This window comes from Formica exsecta, unplaced genomic scaffold (genome assembly GCF_003651465.1).
Source record: "Formica exsecta isolate Colony F162 unplaced genomic scaffold, ASM365146v1 scaffold39, whole genome shotgun sequence".
In the NCBI taxonomy this organism is placed as follows: Eukaryota; Metazoa; Arthropoda; class Insecta; order Hymenoptera; family Formicidae; genus Formica; species Formica exsecta.
In genome coordinates, this window is record NW_021851140.1 from 15,693 (window position 1) to 33,623 (window position 17,931).

Here is a 17,931-nt window from a genome sequence, read left to right on the forward strand (position 1 = left end):
CGCACATTTCTTTTGCGCACAGTTCGTTTGCACACTTTCCCATCCACACAACAATTATAGGGATCTCGTTTTGCGTTGTAAAGTATATGCGTGGACACAGTGGGCTCCGCTCCCCTTGATCGTGTATAACGACACATGGAGCTGTTGCCTACTCGCTGTCACTATATGAATGACAACAAAGTGAGACATTCCATACACAATATAATAGCGCTCTATATGCCGCATACCGACACGCGTCTTTGTTTACTTATTTGGCGATATGATCATGTGGCGTAAGAGCCGTGGCACATAGAAAAACTTAAGCAGTAAGACTTAAGACGTAATGGGGTGTACATATACACATATTCGCTCTCTCTCTCTCTCTCTCTCGCTCTCTCTCTCGCTCTCGCTCTCTCGCGCTCTCCAACTCTCTCTCTCCCCCTCTCTCCCTCTCCCTCTCTCTCTCTCTCGCTCTCGCGCGCTCTCCAACTCTTTCTCTCCCCCCTCTCTCCCTCTCCCTCTCTCTCTCTCTCTTAGTATAGAGCATTTACAGGAAATTGTTATGGGACTACCGAAAAAGAAAGGTACAGAGGAGGGAATAACTAGCGATATATTAAAGGCAGTATTTTGCGTAATAAAAGAGGAATTTGTTGATATAATAAATAATTCTTTGAAGGAAGGTTGCTGTCCAAAAGGTTGGAAAACGTCTACAATAATACCGATTCCAAAAGTAGAGAAAGCTAGAAAAGCAAGTGAATTTAGGCCTATAAATATGTTACCGTATACAGCGTTCTCTATCACTCCCTTGACGGTCTTCGGCCATCTTGTGAATACACGACGACCGGTCACTGGTCTCTATAATCGTTAGCGCCTTCTCTCTCATTCGGACATTGTGAGCTCGCGCGCGGTATACGGACCTCTCTTGCATTTTCGGATATTCTCATCGTCTGTCGGAACTTCTCTTTCTCTCTTGTGGGTCACGGAATCTAACAACATCACTCCCGTCCATAGCGATAGCAGAATATAGTTGGCCTCACCTTCGCGGGCTCCAGCTGGCGGATCCAGATTTCCTCACCCCCGGACCTATAAACTTGATCCTCGGTGCTGACTCCTACGGGCTGTTCATCCAGCCCGACATCATCAAAAGGTCTGAGGAGGAACCCATCGCTCAACGTACTATTTTCGGATGGATTGTTCTCGGCCCGACCTCGGCACATACTGCCTCAGTTCATAGTTCTCATCATGTCGCAGTAGATCATGAGCTTCACGACCTCCTCACGAAGTTCTGGATACAAGAAGAGGTCCCTTCATCCTCCACCACTCAGCTCAACCCTGACGAAGAGGAGTGTGAAACTCAATTCAAGGCCACGCATTCACGACATGAGCATCACGACCTCCTCACGAAGTTCTGGATACAAGAAGAGGTCCCTTCATCCTCCACCACTCAGCTCAACCCTGACGAAGAGGAGTGTGAAACTTAATTCAAGGCCACGCATTCACGAAATCGTGCGGGGCGTTATGTCGTACGGCTCCCTCTCAAATTACAGGCAAGTCAACTAGGGGAGTCACGGTCAACTGCCCAACGTTGCTTGCAGCGAACACTACGGCGCCTCTCAACGGACTCTATCTATCATAATCTGTACTCATCATTCATTCTGGAGTACGAAAAGCTCCAGCACATGGTCAGGGTCCCCCCTTCCTCTCCAGAGCCATCACCGGTGTTCTACCTCCCTCACCATGGAGTTCTCAAGGATGACAGCATTACCACAAAACTACGAGTGGTGTTTAACGGATCCAGCCTCACCAGTACGGGATCTTCTCTCAACGATATTCTGCACACGGGTGCAAAACTCCAAGCAGACATCTCAGATATCTTACTCTGGGTGCGACGACACCGGTACATCTTTATATCTTTATCCACCAAAATGTTCCGCCAAATTCAAGTTCATCCGGACGATTGGGATCTCCAACGGATCCTCTGGGTAGATGATCAGCTCAACATCATTCCGTACCAACTCACGACGGTCACATATGGCACCCGATCAGCTCCCTTCTTGGCTGTTCGCGTCCTCCTCCAACTAGTTGAAGACGAAGGTAGGAACTACCCCCTGGCGGTCTCTCCTCTTCTCAAGGGCAGGTATGTGGACGACATCTGTGGTGGTGCCGACACTCTCCCGGAGCTGACCTCCATCGCTCACCAACTAGTGAACCTCTGCAAGGCGGGCGGCTTTCCTCTGGCGAAGTGGCAGAGCAATCATCCTGAACTACTCCAGGCTCTTCGTACGGACATCACCGCCGCGACGCCGCACTCGTTTGATGACGCTCAAGGCAAAATTTTGGGACTCACATGGCATCCTCACTCTGATCAGTTCGTCTTCTCGTGCAAGGCCTCCAACCGGCCCGTTATCACCAAACGGACTATACTCTCAGAAGTAGCGCAAATATTTGATCCTCTGGGATTCCTATCTCCGGTAATCATCAGAGCTAAGGTGCTCATCCAGGAACTGTGGCTAGAAAAGGTCGGCTGGGATGACTGCCTCTCGCCGCAACTTCGACATCGGTGGACGCACTTACGTTCAGAGCTGTCTGACCTGACTTCCATCACGATTCCTCGGTGGCTGTCTCTCACGCCGTCAACCATGGTCGAGCTTCATGGATTCTCGGATGCTTCGCAACTCGCCATGGCGGCTGCGGTTTATATCAAGGTCATTTCTCATCCAACGGAGCCAATCATCACGCTAGTGTGCGCCAAAACCAAGGTCGCACCTCTCAAAAGGCTCACCATTCCCCGACTGGAACTCACGGCAGCGGTTCTACTCTCTCGTCTCATCAGCTATGTTCAACGAACACTAGAACTCGCGGAGATACCAATCTACTTGTGGACGGACTCTTCGGTATCGCTCACCTGGATAAACAGTCATCCCTCTCGCTGGAAAGACTTTGTTCGTAATCGAGTAGCGGCAATTCAAGAACGCGTACCTCAAGGACATTGGCGGTTTATTCCCGGCAAGGAGAACCCAGCCGACTGTGCTTCTCGCGGCCTCTCTTCCGCTCAACTCTCTCGGCATCATCTTTGGTGGAATGGTCCCTCATGGTTAGCACAGCCTCCTCAACATTGGCCAAGCATGGCATCTCAGCCGGATTCGGCGGCGACTCTTGAGGAACGGCCCGGTCTTCTTCTCACCTCCTCAACGGCAAAGCAACACCACCTCTGGGAACTCCTCTATCGTTACTCATCACTCATACGGCTTCTTCGGATCACTGCTCTCTGTCAACGGTGTTGCGCGATCCTCAAAGGTATACCACAGTCCTCTCTGGCCACCCCCCTCACACCTGCAGACCTCGAAAGTTCACGACTATATTGGATTCGGTCAGTCCAATTGGCTTACTTCTCATCTGAACTGACAATAATCTCAAGCGGACCACACTTGTCAAGGTCTCATCCTCTCGCCAAGTTTACGGCCTTCATCGATCATTCGGGCATCCTCAGAGTCGGAGGCCGACTCAGACAGTCTCAATTGGACCCTGAATGCAAGCACCCAGCCATCTTGCCACGGGATTCATATCTGTCTCAACTCATTATATCGGACGCTCATCTAAGGACTCTTCACGGCGGAACTCAGGTAACCTTGACATATCTTCGCCAGGCTTACTGGATCGTTGGTGGCCGAGCCCCAGTAAGATCTCACATTCTCCGCTGCGTTCGGTGTGCTCGACAACGTGGCGTAAGGGCACAGCAACTCATGGGTCAACTGCCATCATCTCGCATTTCGCCATCTCGTCCTTTCCTCAACACAGGGGTTGATTACGCCGGCCCTCTCACTCTCAAAACTTGACGAGGACGAGAGGCTAAGTGTCACAAAGGCTGGTTAGCCATCTTTGTTTGCTTCTCAACGTCGGCGGTTCATCTGGAGGCAGTGACAGACTACTCTACAGAGGGGTTCATCGCAGCATATCGGCGGTTAACGGGACGGCGAGGTATCTGCCAAACTCTATTTAGCGACTGTGGAACCAATTTTCTCGGGGCAGATACATCTCTTAGGCGGTTATTCAACGCCGGATCAAAGGAATTCTCGGAACTCGCTCAGCTACTAACTCATGACGGCACCACTTGGGTCTTTAATCCCCCGGCAGCCCCCCACTTCGGCGGTAAATGGGAGGCCGCAGTCAAATCGGTCAAGCATCACCTACGACGGACTATAGGCGAGACTGCCCTAACCTATGAAGAACTTACAACTCTTCTGGTCCAAATCGAGGCAGTCCTCAACTCTAGACCATTGTGCCCACTGTCAGATGACCCGGAAGACCTGGCAACTCTCACTCCCGGGCATTTCATCATCGGAGCAGCGCCAACAACAATTCCTGAGCCATCTCTCACCTCAGTGCCTCTCACAAGGCTGTCTCGGTGGCAGCTCATTCAGCAGCAACTCCAACACTTCTGGTCGCGTTGGTCAGCTGAATGTCTTCAACGTCAGCTCGCAATATCAAAATGGCATCATCCCTCCACGCAAATCAAGGTCGGCTCTCTTGTACTTCTCACGGATGAGAGATTCCCTCCATCAAAATGGCCTCTTGCTCGGGTCACACAACTTCATCTTGGTTCGGACGGTCTATGCAGAGTGGTCACCCTCAAGACGGCCACCACAGAACTCAAGCGGCCTATCACCAAGTTAGCAGTGCTTCCGATGACACCAGATCAACCCTCACTCACAAGGCAATCAACTACTGATCCGGCCTCACCATCATCAAGATCATAATTCTTCAACGCTGTTGTAGAAGGCGGGCGGAATGTTCAGGAAATATCGCTCCCTTTTCTCAATCTTTGCACCGGCATCTCACTTACTCTAGTCCTTCTCTCTAGCATTCTCTCTCTCTTCCTTTTTCCTCTTGTACGCGGCCGTGACCCAATCCCGCAGCCTGTCCTATCAATCTAACTAGTCTCGCGCAATGTTATCACCCAATCAAAAGCACGCTCTCAGGACCTTATCCGCGCTCCTGCGTCGATATCGACCCTTACGGAAATCCTCGATCATTCTGTGAGTACCGGTCTATCGTGACGCACGTTGCCTTTAGAACAGTTTTCGCTCTCTGAATATTCGGTTTAGATTCTCGTGGCTCTGCTCAAGTGAACTCTAATACGGTTGTCTCAAACGGTCATTGTCATCTCACCCCCTCACACCTGCAGATCTCGAAAATTCACGACTATATTGGATTCGGTCAGTCCAATTGGCTTACTTCTCATCTGAACTGACAATAATCTCAAGCGGAGCACACTTGTCAAGGTCTCATCCTCTCGCCAAGTTTACGGCCTTCATCGATCATTCGGGCATCCTCAGAGTCGGAGGCCGACTCAGACAGTCTCAATTGGACCCTGAATGCAAGCACCCAGCCATCTTGCCACGGGATTCATATCTGTCTCAACTCATTATATCGGACGCTCATCTAAGGACTCTTCACGGCGGAACTCAGCTTGATACAACATAGTAGCATTTATTTATTATTACAATATAAAGTATAAATATTAATAAATATGCAAAACATTTGAAAAAACAAATAGAAAAAGTGAGAACAACAGTATTATTGCAATTCTTAAAAGACATGATGATAGTTGCCGCACGCGCGCACGCACGCACGCACGCACACACGTATATATTTTTTAATATATTGATGTGATTAATATTTTAAAATATACTTTGCAAAAATATGAAATCCGTCTAAAAAACATCACAGATGTAAAAAAAGCGCTAAGTATATCTTTCTCCAATCAAAATAGTCCTTTATGAAAACGTCATCAAAAATATTATTTTTCGCTAAGTTTTTTTGGCACATGAAATTTTTTTACTTTAATTTTTTTAGCGGCAATTTTTTTGCGCATAAAATTTTTTGAATTTAATTATTTTTAACTTTAAAATTTTTTGCATTAAATTTTTTTGTATTTATATATTTAACCTTAATTTTTGAATTTTTATTTTTTAACTTAAAATTTTTTAATTTTCGAAATTTAATTTTTTGTCTCTTATATTTTCTTTTCTTGAATATACGTTTAAGTATATTTGAATTAAATAAATATGAATAATTATTTAGATATAAATAATTTATTATTTGTATATATGTATATAAATATTTTAAAAATATAATAATTATATGGGGGAGTCCCGTTTGCCTACATTCCCGATTGCCAACAGCTTCGTTTGCCTACAACATTTTGCCGACAGCTTCGATTGCCGACATTCCCGATTGCCTACAGAGCGATTGCCTACAAGCGTTATTGCGCATCACTTGATACATATCACCATAGATATATAGACTGGATTGAGCATTGCGAGATAAACAAACGCGCGCCCGCTGTAGAAAGAGAGGTACTATATGGGAGGCTTATGTTTGTCCCTTTTTCTAGCATCTCATTGGTGATTTTCTATATGGAAAAAGACAAAATCACCAATGAGATGCTAGGAAAAAAAACAAAATAGGCCTCCTATATAGTATCTCCCTTTCTACAACGAGCGCGTGTTTGTCTATCGCCACGCTCAGTCCATTCTATATGTATGTCTATGGTATATACACATAAATATATATATATATATATATATATATATATATATATAAATACAATTATATATACATATACATATATATAATTGTGTATATATGCTATATATATTATATATTACATATTTTTCCTTAAATTACAAAAATTTATGTGAAATTGTATACAGACGATCAATACATCTTTTTATACATATATAATTGTGTATATATGTATATATATTTAACACTTTTCCTTAAATTACAAAGATATCACATGTGTGTTTACCTGTGTGATGAAAGAGATAAACTGAAAGAGGGAAGGATGTTAAAATAATTTAAAGCACAAAATATATAATAACAAAACAAAATAAAACTTTCGCGCCCACAGCATAACCTTGTTATTACTGCAGATAGATACGTCGTTGCTAATGGTTATCATGGCCGCGCATGCGCGAGAAAACCCGGCCCGTCTCACAACACTGGGTGGACCTCGCTTTACAATCTAGCATGTACTTTATAAGTTGTACTTTATAAGTTGTACTTTATAAGTTGCTCCGTGCATGTACTTTGGTATAATTCAAACCTTTTTTGTTAATAACTTTTTAATAAGCAACGAGCGACGATTAAATTAGAAGAAAAAGTTACTCAGAATTATGTCCTTGACAACATATGTCAAGGTCAAGATCATTGGGGCTGGGTCCCCTATTCGCTATATTTACCTTAATTTTAATTGGAATAACAGCGCTAAGTTTTTTCCACATGGGATTTGTTTCGGTAGGCGTAAAATATGTTCGGCTATCTACGTCTATCGCTATTATCGGTTGGTTTACCTCTATGAATATAAACGTATTGTTAAATTTGTGCGTCGGTAGTGGGATTGCTTTTATTATTTCATACTCTGGGTATGTAATTAGTGGAAATTTTACAATTGTAAATATATTTGTATTATCGTAATATGCGCTAATTGTTAAGAACTTTTCGATTGTTCTCCAATTTTCTGCGGATATTTGAAATGGGAAGTGCGTTCCCTGCGGTATTGTGACGCGGTTTCCTTGAGGTTATCTAGAATGATTTCCATAAGTAATAATCTTATGTCGATTATCCCTCTTTTCGCGTTAGTCAGGTAGGCGATAATGTCCATAAGATCGTTTGTTAGATCTTTTATTATGGCATTTAATATAATAAAATGTTCGTCGAGATCTTCTCGTTGTCCGTAGCCGACTTCTGCTTGTAGCCAGATTTGTCGCATTTTTTCTGTTATATTCAGAAATTGTTCTTCGTTCTCTTGCAGAATTTTTTCAACGTTATTCACATGCGCAATCGTTGCGTTTAATATCTTGATTTGATTTTTCATTGCGTGCTGCAGCGTTTGCTGATTTTTTTCCATTAGATTTATTTGCTCTTTTATAATTTTTTCGTCATCTGCGTCCATTGTGCCGAAGTGTTTTGGCTATTGTACCTAGACCATCGATTAATCCTCGTCGTGTCTTCTTATGTGCTTGGTACACGATTTTTAGACGTTTCAGCAATTTTGCTGCTTGTCCTCTGTCCTTTTCTGCTATTTGTGGCAGGTTTCTTTCATTTCTTTCTGCAATGGTTTATCGTAGCATAAGGCTCTCGTTTGTGCCATATAATTTTCTAATTGTTTCTGTCGATGGTCCATTGCGGCGATAGCTAGTCTTACCACCATTTTCCAGGTAGATTCGATTTGGTTTATCTTGCCCATTTTTTCGAAGTGGATACCTGGTTCATATCTGAACTCTTTTATTTCGACTTGGGTATCAGGTTCGGTTTCCTTACAGATGCTCCATGCAATAAGACTCCTGTAATAGAAAGCTTTGTATTATATTATAATATTTTCTTAGAATCATTTGCGGTGCCTTCTTTTTTCTCTGGATGCATATGCAGCTATTTTTCGCTTTTATCTAGCCCTTTCCAGGCTTTTTGTTCGCTCTTCTGTTCAGTCTGCCTTCGGACGTTGTCTGTCTTCCTGGCGTTTAGCCATCGCTTTGTTTCGCGCTGTTTTGTTACCAATTAATGTTGTGTTGGTTTTTTCATGGCTCCGAATTCGAGTGAGTTTCGTTTCGCTGCGGAACAGAGTTCGGTGCGCGAAAGCGGTCGTCGCGCGGGGCAAGATCCGGAGGAGCACGACCATTTCGCTCGCTCCCTTCGGGATTAATTATCAGCGCCCGCGCTTGTTCGCGATGTCAATGCTCTGGGTCTTCCAGATTTAGTCATTGACCAAGACGTCGCTTTTATGCCCGGAGTTCCTTTGGACGCGCCGCTGCCCCATATTAATCGGGGTCGCGGGCTTGAGTTCCGGTAGGCTCCTCGTCCCGTGGGTCGCGGCGCCTTGGCGCGGGAACCTGGTCCCGTTGGTGCGGGTCGTGCCCGGTCGCCTCTTCTCCAGGCCCTGCGGGATTGGAACCTGGGTCACGGTGCTGGACGTGGAAGTGGAGGGCGTTAAGGTAAGAATTTTTTTATTTCTGTTTCTTCTATTTTTATTTTATTCGCGCATTTTTCTTTTTCTTTTTCTTCTTCTTCCTACTTTTTAATTTTCAATAAACGATTTTAATCGGTTTACGTGGACGCCTATGGTCTTCCTTCCCCTTTTTATTGTATAGTTCACTTCCGAATTCTTTTCGATTATCGTGTAGCGTCGCAGCCATAGGGAGTCCAATTACTTCGATCGTCCTCGGCGAACTGTTTCGTCGCACAGGAGGACTTTTTCTCCTACCATGAGCTTAATTTCTTTGCTTTTTTTATCGTAGTTTTCCTTTGTTTTCATTTTTTCGTTCTTTAGATGCTCTTTTGCAACTGTTGTGAGGCGCGTAATTTTTCTTTTATTTCTTGTGCGTAATCATCATATGTATACATGGGCTTAAATTAATTAGAAGAGTGTGAACCCTGTCGCGGTGTTGTTTTATATGTGAACATCGCGTAGGGAGTCCATTCGTCCCAATCCGTTTGATCGGCGTTTATATAATGTCGGAGGTATTCGGCTAGAGTACGGTGAGATCGTTCTAGCGCTCCGTTGCTTTCTGGATGATACGCGGTTGTTTGAATCTTTTCAATTTTCAACAATTTGCAAGTGTTCTTAAATATTTAACTTAAAAAATTTGTTCCTTGATCCGTTAATATCTTTTCTGGGATACCGTGCTCGAAAATTATTTTCGTCGCGAATTCTTTCGCAATTGTCGCGGCTTCTTGGTTCAGTATCGGAATTGCTTTATTAAATTTTGTTAAATTATCTTGGAAAGTTAAAATATATTTATTTCCATTGTTTGTAATAATTAATGGACCTACGATATCTAAATTTCTCGAAAGACTTATCGGCAGTATCCGTTATTATTAGCGGTGCTTTAATTTTCCGCGATAGTTTATTTTTCTGACAAAATTCGCATTTTGCTATATAATCTTCGACATCTTTTGTCAACCCTCGCCAATTGTGCATTAGACGAATTCGATTAATCGTGCGCTCTTTTTCTTAATGCCCTCCCCAGGTACATCGTGATATTCATATAGAATACGTCGCTTCTCGTCTTCCATGTATTCTCGCGTTATCTTCGTGTCATTGATCGACTTTGTTGATAGTTGCCACGTGTTGACTTAGCGCGTCAGCGTTTCTGTTCGCTGTCCCGGCCTTGTGTACGATCTCAGAGTCGTATTCTTCTAATTTCAATCTCCATCTGATTAATCGAGATCTGGGGTCGGTTACATTGAATAACCATACGAGCGATTTATGATCTGTAACTATCGTAAATTTTGTCCCGTATAAGTACGGTCGAAAATGTTTAACGGCCCATACTATTGCTAATAGTTCTTTTTCGGTCGTATTATAATTTTGTTCGGCCTTTGATAATACTCGACTGGCATATGCTATCGGTTGATCTTGGCCTATCTATCCTTGCGATAATATCGCTCCGATTGCATAATCTGATGCATCGGTCGTTACGATAAATTCTTTTTTGAAATCTGGGTATTTTAGTAAAGGTGCCGTCGTTAATTTTTCTTTAAGCATTTCAAATGCTTGTTGTTGTTCCTGCGTCCACTCGAATTTATTTTCCTTTTTTGTTAGCTTCGTTAGTGACTTCGCAATTTTTGAGAAATTCTCAATAAATTGTCTGTAATATCCGGCTAATCCTATAAAAGCTTGAATGTCTTTTACTTTCCTAGGCGTTGGAAAATTTTGTACGGCTTCCAATTTGGATGGATCCGGCGATATTCCGTTTTCTGTGATTATATGACCTAAGTATGTCACTTCTTTTCGTAGGAATTCGCATTTGTCCGGCTGTAATTTCAGATTGTTTTCTCGCAATCTTCGTAGGACTTCGATGAGTCTCTTGTTATGATCTTGTAGGCTGGCTCCGTAGATTACGATGTCATCCAAATATACTAGGCATTTTATTCCTTGTATGCCTATCAGTATTGAGTTCATTAGCCTTTGAAATGTGGCTGGCGCATTTTTTAATCCAAAGGGCATTCTATTGTATTCGTAATGCCCGTGAGGTGTGGAAAAAGCAGTTTTGCATTTGTCGCCTTCTTCCATCGGAATTTGGTGGTATCCGGATGCTAAATCCAGAGTTGTAAAGTACTTGGCGTTTCCAAATTGATCCAATATATCCGTTATATTCGGTAAGGGAAATGAATCTCCTATAGTTAGATCATTTAATTTTCTAAAATCTACGACTACCCGTAATTTCGGTTTTCCTGACGCATCGGCTTTCTTAGGGACTACCAATAACGGTGCGTTCCATTGGCTCATGCTTGGTCGGATTATTTTATTTTTTAACATTTCTCGGACTTGTCGATTTACTTCTTCTTTATGCTTCTCCGGCAGGCGGTAAGGCCGTACGTTGACCGGTGAGCTATCTGCTTGCGTTGCAATCTTATGCGCGACGGTATCTGTGCACGTCAGTGGTTCTCCTTCGATATGCATCACGTCGCTAAAATCCTTGCAGATTTCCATTATCATTTTCTTTTCTTCTTTATTTAAATGTTGTGTACGTAATAATCGTAATACTTTTTCACTACGCGGGATTACTTCCTCTTTATTTGGCGTTCGTATTACGTTAATTTCTTCTGTTTCACTTCGTTCGATTTCCTCTACACTTACTTGCGGCATTAACATTTCGATTATGTTATCCGTTGTATTTAGAATGCTTGCTGCACATATGTAATTCGTAGGTTCTACTAGGCAATTACCTATAAATATTCCTGGTATTGTTTCTTCTGCCTTTATCACGCCTATCGTGTTCTTATCAGTAGCGACCTGTATTATAGTTTCGCTACGTGGTTTCAATGTCACTTTTAGATAGGGATAAAGCTTTAAGATATGCTGTCCTACCTTTAATTGCTTTGTTTTATAATTGCAAGTGGCTTGATGTTTTCGTAGGAAATCAACGCCTAGTATTCCGTCATATTCTATCGGAAAGTCATCCTTAACAACGTACATAGTATGCTTGATTCGGCGCTTTTCCAGAGTTATTGTCGCCTTAAATTTTCCAATTGTACATATTTTATGTCCCGTTACGCCGGTGAGCGTTATCTTTTCTTCTTTTATTAACGTTTCGCCTTTTAAATGTTTCACTTTAATTAGTGATATTGCGGCTCCTGTATCGAATAGCAAATTTATTTTTTCGCGTTTCGCTTCTCAATATCGCTCCGATTGCATAATCTGATGCATCGGTCGTTACGATGAATTCTTTGTCGAAATCTGGATATTTTAATAAGGGTTCCGTCGTTAATTTTTCTTTAAGCATTTCAAATGCTTGTTGTTGTTCCTGCGTCCACTCGAATTTATTTTCCTTTTTTGTTAGCTTCGTTAGTGACTTCGCAATTTTTGAGAAATTCTCAATAAATTGTCTGTAATATCCGGCTAATCCTATAAAAGCTTGAATGTCTTTTACTTTCCTAGGCGTTGGAAAATTTTGTACGGCTTCCAATTTGGATGGATCCGGCGATATTCCGTTTTCTGTAATTATATGACCTAAGTCTGTCACTTCTTTTCGTAGGAATTCGCATTTGTCCGGCTGTAACTTCAGATTGTTTTCTCGCAATCTTCGTAAGACTTCGATGAGTCTCTTGTTATGGTCTTCTAAGCTGGCTCCGTAGATTACGATGTCATCTAAATATACTAGACATTTTATTCTTTGCATGCCTGTCAGCATTGAATTCATTAGCCTTTGAAATGTGGCTGGCGCATTTTTTAATCCGAAGAGCATTCTATTGTACTCGTAATGCCCGTAAGATGTAGAAAAAGCAGTTTTGCATTTGTCACCTTCTTCCATCGAAATTTGGTGGTATCCAGATGCTAAATCTAGAGTTGTAAAATACTTAGCGTTACCAAGCTGATCTAATATATCCGTTATATTTGGTAAGGGAAATGAATCTCCTATAGTTAGATCATCCAATTTTCTGAAATCTACGACTACTCGTAATTTCGGTTTTCCTGACGCATCGGCTTTCTTAGGGACTACCAATAACAGTGCGTTCCATTGGCTCGTGCTTGGTCGGATTATTTTATTTTTTAACATTTCTCGGACTTGTCGATTTACTTCTTCTTTATGCTTCTCCGGCAGGCGGTAAGGCCGTACGTTGACCGGTGAGCTATCTGCTTGCGTTGCAATCTTATGCGCGACGGTATCTGTGCACGTCAGTGGTTCTCCTTCGATATGCATCACGTCGCTAAAATCCTTGCAGATTTCCATTATCATTTTCTTTCCTTCTTTATTTAAATGTTCCAATAAATCCCACCGCTGCCACCAATTAATGTTGTGTACGTAATAATCGTAATACTTTTTCACTACGCGGGATTACTTACTTTTTATTTGGCGTTTGTATTACGTTAATTTCTTCTGTTTCACTTCGTTCGATTTCCTCTACACTTACTTGCGGCATTAACATTTCGATTATGTTATCCGTTGTATTTAGAATGCTTGCTGCACATATGTAATTCGTAGGTTCTACTAGGCAATTACCTATAAATATTCCTGGTATTGTTTCTTCTGCCTTTATCACGCCTATCGTGTTCTTATCAGTAGCGACCTGTATTATAGTTTCGCTACGTGGTTTCAATGTCACTTTTAGATAGGGATAAAGCTTTAAGATATGCTGTCCTACCTTTAATTGCTTTGTTTTATAATTGCAAGTGGCTTGATGTTTTCGTAGGAAATCAACGCCTAGTATTCCGTCATATTCTATCGGAAAGTCATCCTTAACAACGTACATAGTATGCTTGATTCGGCGCTTTTCCAGAGTTATTGTCGCCTTAAATTTTCCAATTGTACATATTTTATGTCCCGTTACGCCGGTGAGCGTTATCTTTTCTTCTTTTATTAACGTTTCGCCTTTTAAATGTTTCACTTTAATTAGTGATATTGCGGCTCCTGTATCGAATAGCAAATTTATTTTTTCGCGTTTCGCTTCTCGCATTGGTAATGTGACAAGGTCCAATCCTGTCTGTATATGCGGCGTATTTTTAAAGTGTGATACTTGATATTCAATTGCAGGTCGGTGCGATTTTCTTTCGTTCCTTTCCTCCTCATCGCTACTTTGCGCGGAGTTAAATTTCTTTTTTCCTTGCTCGCTATTCTTGCGGTTTTTATTTTCCGGTCGCGAATTATATTGTTTGGTTCGGCTCGATTGATCTCTATTGGGTCGTGTTTGGTCGGATTATTTCATTTTTTAACATTTCTCGGACTTGTCGATTTACTTCTTCTTTATGTTTCTCCGGCCGGCGGTAAGGCCGTACGTTGACCGGTGAGCTATATCTGTTTGTGTTGCAATCTTATGCGCGACGATGTCTGTGCACGTCAGTGGTTCTCCTTCCAAATGCATCACGTCGCTAAAATCCTTGCAGATTTCAATTATCATTTTTTTTTCTTCTTTATTTAAATGTTGTGTACGTAATAATTGTAATACTTTTTCACTACGCGGGATTATTTCCTCTTTACTTGGCGTTCGTATTTCGTTGACTTCTTCTGTTCCACTCTGTTTGATTTCTTCTATAATTACTTGCGGCATCGGCAATTCGATGGTGTCGTCCGTAGTATTTAAAATGCTTGCTGCACATAGGTAATTAGGTTCTACTAGGCAATTACCTATAAATATTCCTGGTATTGTTTATTCTGCTTGTATCACGCCTATCATGTTCTTATCAGTAGCGACCTGTATTATTGATTCGCTACGTGATTTCAACGTCATTCTTAGATAGGGGTAAAGCTTTAGGATATACTGTCCTACCTTTAATTGTTTTGTTTTATAGTTGTAAGTGGCTTGATGTTTTCGTAGGAAATCAACTCCTAGTATTCTGTCATACTCTATCGGAAAATCATTTTTAACAACATACTAGGCGTGCTTGATTCGGCACTGTTCCAAAGTTATTGTCGCATTAAACTTTCCAATTGTATATATCCTATGTCCCGTTACGCCGGTAAGCATTATTTTGTCTTCTTCTATTAAAGTTTTGCCTTTCAAATGTTTCATCTTAATTAATGATATTGCGGCTTCTGTGTCAAATAGTAAATTTATTTTTCCGCGTTTTGTTTCTCGCATCGATAATGTGGCAAGGTCCAATCCTGTCTGTATGTGCGGCGTATTTTTAAAGTGTGAAACTTGATATTCGATTGCAGGTCGGTGCGACTTTTTTTCGTTCTTTTCCTCCTCATCGCTACTTTGCGTGGAGTTAAATTTCTTTTTTCCTTGCTCGTTACTCTTGCGATTTTTATTTTCCGATCATGAATTATATTGTTTGGTTCGGCTCGATTGATCTCTATTGGGTCGTCCGTGTAATAACCAACATTCTTTGCAATCGTGTCCAGATTTTTTGCAATAATTGCAATATTTATTTACCATATTTACGCGGGATTGTCTATCGGCAGTGAAAATCGGTTCGCGTATCGGCTAGTTCGGCAATCTCAGCCGTAATGCCCGGTTTTTCCGCATTTTTGGCATTGCACGTTTATTTTATTTTCCTGTTTGTAGGTCGGTGTGAAACTTATTTTGTTTCGCGTCGGCTTCAACTACGCTGAAGCGTAAGGCGGCAGTTCTTTTTGGGGCGGAAAATTTTTTAGGGCGGCGAGATTGTGATTTGGTGAGCATGTGGAAGTGGTAGGAATCTGTAAAATATTTCATGAATAATGAAAAACAAGTAGACATAGCTTTGGAAAGTTTTATAATGAACAATTTAATAACGAAGTGGTTTACGGCGAGATTTTCGGTTTGCGAAATCTTCAATAATGTCGTTGTATTTTATGCTCATCATAAGCTCGGTTTCGATGACCAAGATTGCCAATGAATTTACATGTTCTTCCTCCAACGATGACCGCAAGTACGTTTTTATTTGTTTTAAAGCGGAAAAGGATCGTTCTGCTGAGCAATTTATGGCGGCCATACACAAAGATATTCGCAAAGCTATATCGATGTTAAGGAACACTGATAACAAATTTTGGTCGCGTATAAGCGTACAAAGATCGATCAGTTTTAGTTTATCTTTTGAGTTAATTTTGTTAAGAAACTGGCGAAAGTGCACACATTCAATGGCAAATAAATCTTCTAGATCTTCGGCGTAATAATTATAAAGTTTCGTAGCTTCTTCGTGTATCGTGCTGTCCGACAAGTGAACGAGGTTTCTAATCAAATCGAAGCGTTTGAAGACATTTTTATACGCTGAATGCCGTTTCTCCAATTCAGCTCTGAAGCGATCTAATATCGCGTAGAAAGTTTCCACTCTGATCTTATTTTTTCCGGTCATGATGACCTCGTTCTCTTTCGATTCACCGAGTTGAAGCTTTTGTTTGCAGCTTTATTTGCTATCGAATTCGTACTCTTCTGGTATTATGCATTTGGCTTTCTTTACATACACTTCAAACATCTCATCACTTCTCAAGCTTTCTACGAAATCGATTAGCGAACGATAAAGCTCTACAGCGACTCCTATGTCGATATCTATACTTTGCAGCAGTTTACTCGTTGCATTAAATCGATCCAATAGGGAGTTCCAGAATACGGCTATAAACACTATTTCGAATTGGCCAAGCTGTTTTTGTACCATAGCAGCTTCGGATCGAGTTATCGCTTTTTCGTGAACATCTTCGATCATTATCGTCAAAGATTGCAATACACTATCCCAGTTCTTACACAAACTATCGCAAGCGTCATGGCGAGATGACCATCGAGTTCCATCGACTCGTTTTAAAACTTTCGTATTACTTTTGACATTTGATGATAAGAGGTCCCAACGTTAAGTAGACGCAGCGAAGAAAGTGTACAAACTTTGAAGAGTACTGAAAAACGATGCAGCTTCTGTGACACATCCCGCGGCACAGGCTCCAACCAAATTCAACGAATGGGCCGCACAAGGTACATAATCGGCAAGAGGATTCAATCGTTTCAACCGTGCTTGTAATCCTATGTAGATACCAGACATGTTGCTAGCATTATCGTATGATTGTCCTCTGCAGTTGCCTATGTCAATTTTTAACGATGCGAGCATAGAAGTTACAGCCATTTCAAGTTCTTCAGATTTATGTCCAACGTATGGTAGAAAACCAAGAAAGCGTTCGATCGAGCTACCATCTTCTTTTACATATCTAATAATAAAAGAGAGGTGGTCGATATGAGCTATGTCTGGCGTTGAGTCGACTAGTACTTCGATCGAGAAGTACTTGGCTGCTTGTATTTCGCTCACAATATATTTTTTACTTTTGATGCGATTAGATTGATGAACTCATTGCAAGTCGTTGAGGAGAGATATGAAGTTTTTCCACTACCAGGATTTCCACACTGTGCTATGTGCGTCGACAGGAACGGGTCAAACTCGGCGATCGTTTCCAAGATCATCATAAAATTGCCGTTTCTCAAAGAACCGAAACGTTCAGACGATCCTCGGAATGGAAGGCCGCGACTATCAAGGGCTTTTACGGCAACAATCACTCTTTTTAGTATATTTCTCCAATATTCGATTTCGTTCTTAACTTGTGTACAAAAACCGAAGTCAACTCTTCCTTCTGTGCGACTGCGCTTTATTAGCGCAATTTGACACTGGAGATGCTCTTTTGAATTTTCGTGCCCGCTCAATATTTTGTTCACGTTACTCCAGTCCTAAAAACCTTCTGTCATCAACTGAGAAGTTCCACCAAACAATCGGCACGATACGCAAAACAAAGCCTTTTTCACAGGATAATAAATCAAATATTTCCGCATCTGATTTTCTCCATTCGACAATCGTCGATAAAACGCGTTTTTTGAAAAAAATCAATCTTAGTTATCAAAACGAGTCTTCGACAACGAGAAATCGGCATGCAAATTTTGATTAATTTCCTTCGAAAGTAAATGATCCATTAAATTGTCGTTAATTCTCCATTCTGCGGGATCGTCACTCATCGAGCCTAAGCCTAAGCCATTTGCGTCTTCTGTAGTCAA

General features: G+C 41.7%; 1 protein-coding gene and 1 pseudogene across 1 annotated transcript; one reads left to right on the forward strand and one right to left on the reverse strand.

Moving 5' to 3' along the window:
• The first annotated feature begins 1,658 nt into the window (after positions 1 to 1,658).
• On the forward strand, positions 1,659 to 4,736 carry LOC115239583. The gene is made up of 2 exons (XM_029814179.1): positions 1,659 to 3,656; positions 4,047 to 4,736. The coding sequence occupies exons 1-2, from the start codon at positions 1,659 to 1,661 to the stop codon at positions 4,734 to 4,736; spliced, it is 2,688 nt and encodes an 895-aa protein (XP_029670039.1).
• An 11,576-nt stretch (positions 4,737 to 16,312) lies between these two features.
• LOC115239584 lies at positions 16,313 to 17,712 on the reverse strand (annotated as a pseudogene).
• Between the last annotated feature and the right edge of the window lie 219 nt (positions 17,713 to 17,931).

Bases quoted from the DNA above. Each gene is read 5' to 3' on its own strand.
- LOC115239583 (XM_029814179.1), top strand. From the start codon at position 1,659: ATGGTCAGGGTCCCCCCTTCCTCTCCAGAGCCATCACCGGTGTTCTAC. The intron at 3,657-4,046 runs GTAAGATCTCAC...GCCGGATCAAAG, and splicing joins TCGTTGGTGGCCGAGCCCCA to GAATTCTCGGAACTCGCTCA.